The sequence below is a fragment of the Dromaius novaehollandiae genome, unplaced genomic scaffold (assembly GCF_036370855.1).
Source record: "Dromaius novaehollandiae isolate bDroNov1 unplaced genomic scaffold, bDroNov1.hap1 HAP1_SCAFFOLD_84, whole genome shotgun sequence".
NCBI classification, from domain to species: Eukaryota; Metazoa; Chordata; class Aves; order Casuariiformes; family Dromaiidae; genus Dromaius; species Dromaius novaehollandiae.
Genome location: NW_026991408.1, coordinates 270,082 through 281,458, shown reverse-complemented (window position 1 = coordinate 281,458; position 11,377 = coordinate 270,082). Strand labels below are relative to the sequence as shown.

The 11,377-nt window shown below is 58.9% G+C and overlaps 1 protein-coding gene across 1 annotated transcript; it reads left to right on the top strand.

The window, feature by feature from the left end:
- The first annotated feature begins 265 nt into the window (after positions 1 to 265).
- LOC135326268 (C-X-C chemokine receptor type 5-like) lies at positions 266 to 10,527 on the top strand. Its single transcript, XM_064504135.1, has 2 exons — positions 266 to 885; positions 6,657 to 10,527. Exons 1-2 carry the CDS (start codon positions 847 to 849, stop codon positions 7,731 to 7,733), a joined length of 1,116 nt encoding a protein of 371 aa, XP_064360205.1. The 5' UTR covers positions 266 to 846; the 3' UTR covers positions 7,734 to 10,527.
- Positions 10,528 to 11,377: the final 850 nt, after the last annotated feature.

The window sequence follows — 11,377 nt, the reverse complement described above, 5'->3', positions numbered from 1 at the left end:
AGCAGCCCGGGTGGGGATGGGACGCCACGCTGCTCGCCTGGGCTGAGCTTTGCACACCAGGAATCTGCTGCTACAGCCGTCCTGGGACGAAACACCCATTTCCCAGAGCAGAGAAGTTATCTTTATTACGGCAGAACGCTGGGCTTTTCTTTACATCGCACGGCAGATCGTTCGCTGCTGTCACAGCGCTAGACAAGCTGCCGCTAAGTAACGTCACCCTCCGGCCCTGCGGAGCGGCCGCCGAGGCAGTGCTGTCCAGCGCGGCCCCAACCGCCACCCGAGCCAAGGCGAGGGCTGAAGGGGAGGAAGAGCAGCCGCAGGTCACTGGGGTTAACGCAGAGCGTAGGAGCCGGAGCCGGAGGGCAACAGTCACGCAGACCGGACTTCTGCGTTTCCTCAGGCATCCTGAACATCTGGCACAGCTCCAGGAAGTTGCCCGAACCGGGGGGGTTTCTGGTAAGCCCATCCCTCAGCACAGCGCTCTCCAGACCCTGCCAGGTTGTTCTGGCCTTGGGGCCCCAGGAAGGCAGCCGCCAAGAGCCCGCGACGTTTGCTCGGCCCAACTGATGCGTGCTTTGGGGCGTCTTTGTCACAGATCAAAGGAACCATGGATTCCCCAACTTTACCTTAAAACTCAACTTACACCACTTTAAAACAAGGACGATCAAGCTAGATACTAATCTTCACATCAAATAGGTCACTCTATGCTTGGAGCTCATTTGCCTTGCAAATACTCTATTGTTACATGCTGGGTCCCTCCCCACTCACTTAAATGACTAACTCCACCCCAAAAAAGAAGAACTTTTGCCGAAACTGCTGGAGGAGAGAGATCCTGCCCCTGAAACCATGGGGCCTGTCAGCTACTCCTCAGAGACCTACGACTTGGTGAGTTGGACCTGGTTTTGCTCATGCGAGCGGATAGCGGGGGGAGCAGGCAGCGCTGGGTGGGCTGGGAGACCCGACTTTCTGTGTGTCCATCCTCTGCCCCGTCCTCTGAGAAGAGACGGAGCTGGAGCAATCACGCCAACGCGGCTGGACCGCACGTCCCCTAATCCTGCACCTGACCGATGAGGGGACTGCAAGCAGCAACGCTGTGTTTGTGGCGAACTGGTGTAATGTCGTTATAGCTAGTGTGGCCCTACGATACTGCCCCGTGGGAAGCTGCATGGCTGCTGGGACCACGCGTTTAACGTGCTTTCGCGAGTGCTGAGCCCGAGCCCGTCCTCACACGGGGGCCAAGACCGCAGCCCCCGTGGGAAGGGCCACGGGGCTCGCGCGGGGAGCGGGGCTGGGCCCTGCGCTGCCAGCCTGCCCGAGCGCGCTTCCTCGGGATCCCAGGGAGAAAGCGGTCTTCACCCTCTGCCACCTCGCTCTTTGCGCAGTCATGCACATCGGCACGGTGTGGGCGTAGAACACTCGAATTCTGAGTCGGGAGCGCTTTGTACCAACTTTCAGTGGCATAAATGACTGTGCAGAGTGCAGAGCCCTGGAAATCTCATGTAGTATCTTTAAATAACAGGAATAACAAGGCAAGCCACAGTGATATCTCTGTGCGTGTGAAAAGCCTCTGTGCGATGGTACACGCTCCTGCCCCTGCTTCCTTTCTCCATGAGCCGGCTGCCTTAGACCCTGCTGGAGGAGGAATACACAGTACATGTATGAGAGAGGAACTTTAAAGAGGGGAAGATAAACTGAAAACGTTTCTTCTAATCGGGACTGATGACACCATATCATCTGCCCCGTAGTTCTCTCCCCTACGTTTGTCAGTGACAGACACCAGCTGTATCTTTTAGAGCATGTCATGCCATCCAAGGGGAAGTCCACAGCAGTGCTATCATTAGCCCGGCTTTCAAATGTTGCAGCTCAGAGCTTATATCTTAATACAGTGGCTCTCTGCAGAAAACCTCAGTTTTTGTTTAGTTTCTGTTAAAAGAAAGAAGCTAGACTTAATTTTTCCCAGTTTTTCTGTCCCTTCTTTTTCTCACACGTCAGGGAAGAGAGAGAAGATGGGAGAGGAAAAAAAAATCCCTAAACCCATCACTTTTTCTGATTCACGCTGTCTAAAAATCCTTTGTGAACAATTCTTGTTTCCTTGTTCTCTGCGGAAAACACTTCTCACTGAGCTCTGCTGAAGTTCAGTGGCAGCACTAATGCTTGGCGAGGGGTTAAAACCAAGTTCACTTTTTCAGCTCCGTGTTGGTTCGTTACTTCCTCTGGACTCTCCATTGGAATCTATCCTATTAACAGAAAATCAGCCGAGATTCACTGTGCTGCCCAGCTGTCTTCAGCACGTCACGGGCTGAAAACCAGCAGCTGCTTGTGGCAAAACTATGTAGTTTTTAATGCAGGGAAATTAAACAGTGCTGGGATTTGTTCTTTGTGTACAATGCTTCCCCAAACCCTCGGTTAGCAACTTTACCTCCACCGTAAATCATTCCAAGTTATGAGAGACCCCACCTGAAAGGAGGAATTCAGCTAATCTGGGGGCCGAGGGTGAACAGTCATGTGCCGCACTAAGCACATTTTCACATCTTTCCTCAGCACTCCTGTGGCTGGGCGTTTGCGGCACGCGTTTCCCACCTCCCCGGGTTGGCTCCCTCTCTGGAAGAGGCTCTTTGGGTCGCGCGCGGGCGATGCCACGTTTGCTCTGGCGGTGCCGTACGTTGCCCTGCTTGTGCTCTGGGGTTGCAGCAGCCGCCTGCCCTGAGAGATGGGCAGAAAAGGCTCCTACCTGTTGTATCGGGGCCGTGAAATAAACCTCCTCCGCGCATGGCTCCCAGCACGCACAGCAAGGGCCTAGCCTAAAACCTGCCTCTCTGCAGGACCAATTTTCTATGTAACGTTGTGGAAATGTAACATACCAAAAAGCGTAACTCCGTTTCTCTGTAGAAAAAAATCTTTGCCAGTTTAACCTTCCTCAGCTGCACATTAGGGAATCAAACCGCAGAAAGACTGCCGAGATCTCCCCAACGTACCGTGAGGTGCTGAAGGTCAATTTTTGTTATGGTAGGACCTACGTGACTCAAGAGCCGCGAGGGCACTTGCATTTCAGTAACGTGGCACTTCAACGAGCTTTGCTTCTGTACATCGGTTTCCCTTAGTTCAGCAGCCAGAGAGGCGAGGGGCAGAAACTCTGCCGGTACCTTGCAGCGTTCTGGGCTGGCGGGGGAAATTTCAGTTTCAATTCTTTGGGAATGAAATATGCTCCTCCAGGCCCTGGCAGGGACTAGAAGGGAATGACTCGCATGGACAATCCCTAATAGCGTACAAGGTGCTTCCCTTTTACAGCCGACTGCTTTGGTTGTTGGCAGTTGCAGGGAACTGAGAAAAGCAGCTGACGTTCAGAGACCTGACTAACTCTGAAGCGTGGGCGGGAGGGAAGAATGGGATCCCTGGACAAGGAGCAGGGAGGGATGTACTTCCCACTGCTGTGGCTCCTGGCGTACGCTGTGCTGCTCGGTTACAGGGAAAGGCTCCGCTTTATCTTCCCCCTCACGTTTCTGGCTGCTCTTGCATTGCAGGAGACCTGTGCAAAACCTGCCTGCATGCACGCACTTCCCTTCTCCCACCCTAGACCAGGTCTCTGAAGATGCAGCAAGTGGCAAGCGCAAGCAGCCGCCGCCGTCCGCTTCCAGTCCTAGCAGTGGGGCTCAGAGCAGCGTGCCCCAAAAGCCTTGGCTCGTCACGTTCGACATAGCTCCTGTCGCTCTGATCCCTGCCCTGCCCATCGCAGCCTGGACGCTTGCTTTTTGTAGTCTCGTATTTGTCTCCAACTATAGTCTCTGTCCGCTCCCACCCACACTCGCTGCTCGGAGATGCACATGAGAGGGCGTCTTAGACACAGCTCGGCGCGCGTTTCCCCTGCCCGAGGCGAGTAGCTTACCGTAACAGCCCTACCTGTCATCTTATCAGCAATCAGATGGTGGCTGATAGCGGCACTGAGCCGCTGCATCTCCAGCTCTGACTACGAGGTGGTGATGAAAAACGCTCCCCAACCGACGCCGCTTAGCTCTCTGCGCACTGCCCCTTACCTACAAAAATACCTGATGCACAGCAGGCACCACGCCAGCAACCGACCCAGCAGGCCCAACCGCTACCCATCTTTTCCTTTTTCCCTTTAAACGTGAACCTTCTGACCTCTCCCCAACGAAATTACCCATTCGAGCACACATTTCCTTCAGTGTTTTCCCGCGTGGTCACCCCGAGTCCGGAGCAATCTCTGTACCAAACTGCAGAGATTTCTGGTTTGAGGTTGTGTGCGGCCGGGGGGGGGGGCGTGGAGAAGGCCCTCCAGCGGCACGTGGCCGCGGGCTGGCTGCATCCACAGCACCGCCAGCGCAGAACAGCTGTTCTTGCACGTGGCCAAGGACGCTGAGAAGCGGGAGCCCCCGCCGCGCCCAGGACGGCTCTGCCAAGGCAGAGGTCACGTACCTGCGGGATCGCTGAGAAAGTCCTGCTTCAGACCCAAGGGTCTTGCCCTGGCCAGCACATCACCGCATCTCTGCGTGCACTGGTATCTCCTGACACAGTGTCTAGGTGGGCGCTGGATAGGAAATGCTTTCAAGAGAGGAAGAAAACACATTGGGAGGGATTTCTAAAGGCTTTTTTTCTTCAGCACTAACCGCCAGTCTTCAGAACCACAAAATAAACTGGAAACAGAGCTATTCTTTGTGCGTACGGCTGTTGCTCGCCCCAGGCTGCAGTCCGGTTGTCCCTTTAGAGGAAGACCACCTCGGGCAGTTGGTCTGAGACACCGCGGAGGGCAGGGGGAGGTTTCCTGGCCCCCGAGAGAATCGACTCTCACCTTTCAGGAGGAAGGGCCGCGGTACCGCAGCGCAGCGAGCGCGCCGAGAGGCGCAAAGCCAGCAGCAGAAGGGACCCCGGCAAGTCCACGGGTGTCTCGGCAGCCGGCTGCACCTGGCTCAGCGCGCTGTCTCTGGTGAAGGCAGAGAGTAAGAACTGGGGAAGCCTATCTTGTGCTTTCCCCAGGGGCTTGGGCTTGCCTGCCTCCCACCACCCAGCGCCAGGGGCTGCCGGAGCCAGCCGCATCTGCTGCGCGCTCGGGAACGCTCGGCGGCCGCCGCTCCCCTGAACGCGCCCAGGCACCCCCGAGGCACGTCAGCGGCCTTGGCAGAGCAGCAGCTAGAGACGGGCGCTGCCACACTGCGAGACCATCCCTCCCTCCAGCCCAGCCAAGCGCCTGCGGAGGCCTCTGACGGGGGGCGGGGACCGCCGCCTCCTCTTCTTGCTGGGGCAGCGCAGCACTCGAGGCTAGTCACTCCCCTGGCTTGCCAGCACATGGCGGTGGGGGGGGAAAAGTGATCGTAAATAAATAAAATTAGCTCTAAAACTGCTTAAAGCGGGGCTAATATTTTTAGATGGGAACTTTGGCTGCTGGGGGAAGGAGCAGCAGGTGCAAGCGGCTACAGCTGGCAGTGAAAGGCATGAAAGCAGCGAGCAGGGACTTCCGCTGTGGTCGAGGCTGCAGCCTCAGCGCCGGTCTCCGGCGAGGCTGTGGGCGGGGAGCTCACGGTAACTGCCGAGGAGCCCTTCCCATTTTGTCAGTAATCTCCGCGCTTGCCACGAGCCCCCCGTGCTGCTTTCTTCGCTGCTGGGCTGTCGGAGCCCTGTGCTGGCGCTCGGCTTCCGCGCAGCGCCTGAGGGCAGCCGGGGCCCGCCCGCCGTTGGGGTGTCCCCCCTCGCGGGGCTGCCAGCTTCCCGACCCGCGCGTCCCGGCTCAGCTCTGGGCACGGGCCGCTCGCCCGGCCGGCAGTCACCCCGCGCCCGGCGCGAATCGCGCCTGCAGCAGCTGCGTCGCTCTTTCCTCGCTGGGGATCGACCAGATCCCTCCCTGCGCTGTTGGTGACCGCGGCGTTCACCAGCAGCACAGGTTTCTCTCCCCGGCCTCCGTCCGCCACCTCCGCGGCCCGCGAGGCGCCCCGGACGCGCGGCCCAAGCCGCGCTCCCACACCTGCCCCAGAAGGTCTCCGAGCGTGCGGAGAGCGATCCCGGGGCGCCGGCACCGCCGCTGTCCCCCGCGGCTCCCCGGGGGCCGCGACGCCGAGTCCCCAGCTCCGCTCGGAGAGGCTGCGGCCAGGCTGCCTCGGAGAGCAGCTACCGGGGCCAGAGACGGGCAGGAAGAGGGAACGGCGGGCAGGGACGGCGAGGCTCCGGGTGCCCGCGCCAGGCACGCACCGTCTGCGCCGCAAACAGGCGGAAGCAGCAGGGCAGGGATAAAGGGAGGGGTCCGCACCGTGCAGCAAGGCACCTGCCAGCTCAGCAGAAGCCAAAGACGAACCGCTCGTCTACCCGGCTGCCAGAACCTCCCAAAAGGTGTTAGCTAGGAACTAGAAACCGAGCAGCAGGGGATAGGAGCAGCCCCGCTTCTAGGAACCAGACCGCCCTGCCCGCACACCAGTGCTCTGCGCGGGGCTGGGCCCGGAGGGGCCTCCCAGGTCCCCGCGGAGAGGGCGGGCACCACCTCCTCCCGTGACGGGCGAGTGCTGCCTGTCGCCAGAGCCGGGCCGCGGGAGCAGGGGATGCTCTGCTCCAGGACAGGCCGCCCGTCCCGCCAGGCGCAGTCGACGGACCGGACCTTTTCTGCGCAGAAACTCCCCTGCTGTAACCAGACTCTCTCTCTCTCTCTGCCCCCCCAGAGCCAGGTGGAGCTGAGCGGTTACTACGAAGCTGACAACACCACCCCTTCTTTGGACGGCTACTTCTGCTTCAACCCAGCCTCCTCTGTCGTCGGCAACCAGAGAGACCCTTTCAGAAAGATCTTCATGCCCCTCATCTATCTGCTGATGTTTGTGTTGGGGACTGCGGGCAACGCCCTGGTCCTAGTCATCCTGGAGAGGTTCAAGCGCTCTCGCACTACCACCGAAAACTTCCTCTTCCACCTGACCCTGGCCAACCTGGTACTGCTGCTTACCTTCCCCTTCAGCGTGGTGGAGAGCCTGGCCGGGTGGGTGTTTGGGACTTTCCTCTGCAAGATCCTCAGCGCCGTCCACAAGATCAACTTCTACTGCAGCAGCATGCTGCTGGGGTGCATCGGGGTGGACCGCTACCTGGCCATCGTCTACGCCATCCACACCTACCGGAAGCGCAGAGCTCGCTCCATTCACCTCACCTGCGCGGGCGTCTGGCTCTGCTCTGTGCTCCTGACCTTACCCGATCTCATCTTCATGGAAGTCTGGACAGACGAGAGCAATCGCAGCATTTGCTATTTCCCAGAGGTTGGCATCCACGGCAACAACGCGTGGCTGGCGACCCGCTTCCTGTACCACACCGTGGGCTTCTTCGCGCCCCTGCTGGTCATGGGTTACTGCTACATGGCCATCGTGAGGACCCTGTGCCAGTCCCAGCGCCTGCAGAGGCAGAAAGCCGTCAGAGTAGCCATTCTGGTGACCGGCGTGTTCCTGCTCTGCTGGAGCCCCTACCACATCGTCATCTTCCTGAACACGCTCGCCAAGCTGGAAGCCTTCAGCAAGAACTGCCTCCTGGAAGACCGGCTGGACACGGCCATCATGGTGACGGAGGCCGTCGGCTTCACGCACTGCTGCCTCAACCCCCTGCTCTACGCCTTCATCGGCGTCAAGTTCCGGAACGACTTCTTCCGCATCCTGCAGGAGCTCAGCTGCATAAGCCAGGAGACCCTGCAGGAGATTCTGGAGGTGGCGAGGAAGGGCAGCGGCATCGAATCCGACAACACCACCTCCATCTCCACTTTCTGACCGCGGAGGGCTGAGCGCGGGGTGGAGACGGCCTGGGTCGTGCCTTCCCAACGGCACGCGTGCTGCGCTCTCAGCCCTGCGTCCCCACCACTTTATTTGCTCCCCAGGAAGCTGAGGTTTAACAGCCACCTAACGCCCAACTTCTGCCAAACGCTCCCTGGTTCAGCGGGTTCAAGCGCGCAGAGAAATCTGCCCGGCAGCTCTTGGCGAACGCTGGCTCTGTCTCGCGGTCCCTCCGGCAGGGCTGGACGACCCCGGGCAAGTTAAACCCGACCCGGCCCCTCTCCCTGGAAGAACTGACTGCGGGACCCTGCGCGCACAGCCGGACGCCGGGCTGGGCCGGGGGGAGCAGCGAGAAGGACCAGCCGGGGAAAGGTGGGCGTGCGTCAGCCAGCGAGGACCGAGAACAGCAGCATTGCACCCGCTCGGGTCCTCGGAGACGCGCACAAAGGAAGCAGTGCGGGTCGCTTACCGCAGGTAGCCGGAACGAGGGACGCGGGTAGGAGCAGAGGGGGACGTAGAGCTAAGGCCAGTAATACGGGCGGACGGTGCAGGACAGTCCCTGGCTGGAAAGTTGCTCCTCCCGCTGCGGGGGGTCCCCCCGTCCGGCCCTGCTGCACAACAGCCCCCGGCTGTGGCACACCGCTCTCCCAGCACGGCTCACGCCAGCAGGCCCTGCCGCCCACGCAGGGATTCGACTGCCGCGGACCCTTCTCCTGCTGCCAGCCGCACCTTGTCCCGCTTGCTTTCCCTGTCCTGCTGCTGTTAATAGCTGCAGTGAGCGGACTTGCTGAAGCGAGTGCCTGAGTATGCAGAGGTTTTCTTTCAAGGAAGAAAATACTGTCTGAACAGATGGCTTCGGTCTTGCGACGGGGCGCAGAGAAGATGAACCACCTACCTCTGCGAGGCTGAAGGTGTGACGTTTCTTTTGCAGCAGGTCGGACAACTCGCGTGGCTTCTGAGAGCGAGGAGTGCCATTACCCCCGAGTAAGGCAGACCGCAGGAGGAAAAGAGCCAATCTGCATCATTTCTGTTTGTTTTTCCTGGCAGAGAGGGAATGTAACATTTTGCTTTGCTTCGCACTGTGCTTTCAGATACTCTTGCTCTACCTGCATCTGTAAAGGCTTTTAGAAGTTTATAACGCGTTCAGGTTTACACAGAACGAACTTGGGCACTGATCTTGCCCTGAACCGTGGGTATTGCGACTGCCCAGACCAGGGCTGCTCCATAACAGCTTGCTCCAAAATGAGAGCGGCAGTTTTACGCCATCATAAATTTTCCCACTGCAAGCTGGCATACCGGGCAGACTTGCTTAGCCGGCTGCTCGCTACCAGGTGTTGTCACAGCAGTGCGTGTACAGTGCTACTTCCTTACGTTTTCTCCTTATCTAAACGTTACTTTGGCCCAAACTGTGCTATAGGTACAAACCTTCACGCTAGCGTGAACCTGACCACAAGCACACTTTAAAAGCAGCTCTGCAAGTCACCTCACCTTTTAGGCAAAGTCAGAACAGTATTAATTCTACAGCTGCAGCAAGACTGTTGTGCTAAACATCACTTCTGTAGCTCAGCCTACTAACAAAATGCTCACTTACAGCCTCACTTTGCCAAATCCCAGGGCCCTCTAGAGAGACTAATTGTTATGTGAGGAGTCGCGTTTGACCTGTCCAGCTCAGGAGGGGATCCGAGCAAGCTGCTGACAACCTCTGATGTGAGGAGAAAACTCTCCAAATTTAAGGGTCTTACACAAAGCAGGGACAGTCCACCATTTCCTGCAGCGCTGCACCTTCGATGCTGAAACCTTCGGGTGATGGTGGCTGTGGTCGTCCAAGCACGCGTGCACAGCAGAGGAGGAAAAGCCCTTTGAAGTCAGTCCTTTTCACCTCTGCGTTAGCACTGGCCAGGGAAGCAATTGCAGATGTCTTGTAAGCGCCTCGCTCACCACCCCCGGTTCAGACGGGAATTGTGTCCACATGCAAATGGTACTGAAAAAACGATCAGTCAGATTGTAAATTATTACAGTGTCTGTGAAGTAAGAGGGAAATTTGCACACAAAATACGGGTGAACGGGTTACGCATCTACTTTTCCTGTAGTTCTTAGTACTGGCATCGTGGTAAACTTCTAAGTGATCTACAATAAAGAGCTAAATAACGTGTTTTCTCTTCTCCCCGTGTATCACGCTCGCGTGCAGTTGGCTGCAGTTGTCGCTTTGGAAGGGAAGTGCAGCACAGAGCACAAGTGGGTTGGTGGCACCTCCCTGACAAGCGTGCCCGTTCGCACCCGGAGACCACAGACCTCGTGCGTTTACGTAAGACTTCCTCAGACTTCTGCTCATCAGCGCTGCAGGAGGCTCCGCTAGGTGAGAAGACAGTCAGGACCCGTATTTAGCGCTCTGCTTTACAGAGACTCTTCCTCTAACTGCAGCACTTCCTACCGCAGTTTTACAGCGTCTACTAACCGTAGCGAAAACCTACCTTTAACTAGGGCTTGGATTCGCCGGCCTGCGGCGAGGCGAGGCGCAGAGCCGGGCAGATGCTTCGGCGGCGGAGCGCAGCAAACTGCACAGCGACCCGGGAGCGCGCGGGAGCCTGCGGAGCGCCGAGCCTCCCCGCGCGGTTACGGGAGAAGCGGGCACGCAGTAAAAGGCTCACATCCACGGCGCTCTCGTTAAGGTCCCTGAGACGAGACCACGTCTTAATTCTCGTTAACAAACTCCTATAACGCGCTACGATTCTCCTCTCTGCCCTGGACTCCTTAAGGAGCAGCCGGAGATGTCTCCTGTACGGAGACGGTAAGGCAGCAAGGGGACCTCTCCCACAGCTTTCCGCTCCGCAAACCCCGCCGCGTCTCCCCGGGGCTTCAGGCACGTCGCACGCCGTGGCCCAGACTCGGCTGCCGCAGCAGGCAGCCCTGCTGCCCGGCTCGCCCGCCTGAGCTGCCGCAGCCCCCGGACCACGGCCCGGCTCCCTCGCGGAGCTTTTCCCACCTCCAGACCCCAGCCCAGCCCGGCGGTGCGAGACAGGGAGGCTCTGCGCCCTGCAGCAAGGGGCAGCGGGCACCAAGCGACAGGAGCTCTGGTGGAGCCCCTGCGGGGAGTGGGGAGGTGCCGGGGGCTCGTGCCAACCGCGGTCCGCAGTTCCTGCCCACGCGACCCCAGGCCTGGGCGACGGTCTGCAGCCAGGGCTGGAGCAGCCAGGCCAGGGAAAGCCCCGAGCCCCCTGAAGGCTGCCCCAGGGAAGGGGTCCCAGAACGCCTCCCGCCGCAACATGACGCTCCGTGTGTTTCCTGTGGCACAACCGAGACTCGAGAGAAATAACTGGAGCGTTTCAGCAGAGCATCCTGCTACTCACCATCGTCACGTGGCCCCGGCGGGCAGTGAAGCATGCATGAACGAGTGCAAGCCAGGGAACGCATGAATGAACGCGTGCCTGGGAGTGCTGCGTGGAAGGGGCTCTCCCCGCGCCCTCCCACATCTTCTGGCAGCTTTAACATCCCCTCTAGCGTGACTCAAACACGGTTTCACTTTCCTCATCAAGAAAAAGGGCCGTTTCCTCACCCCGGGCTCCCAGAACCAAACAACCGCTCAAGCACCTCAGTGTCCGTACTACCGACTGCCCCATCTTCCTTGTTTTGAGCACAGGTGG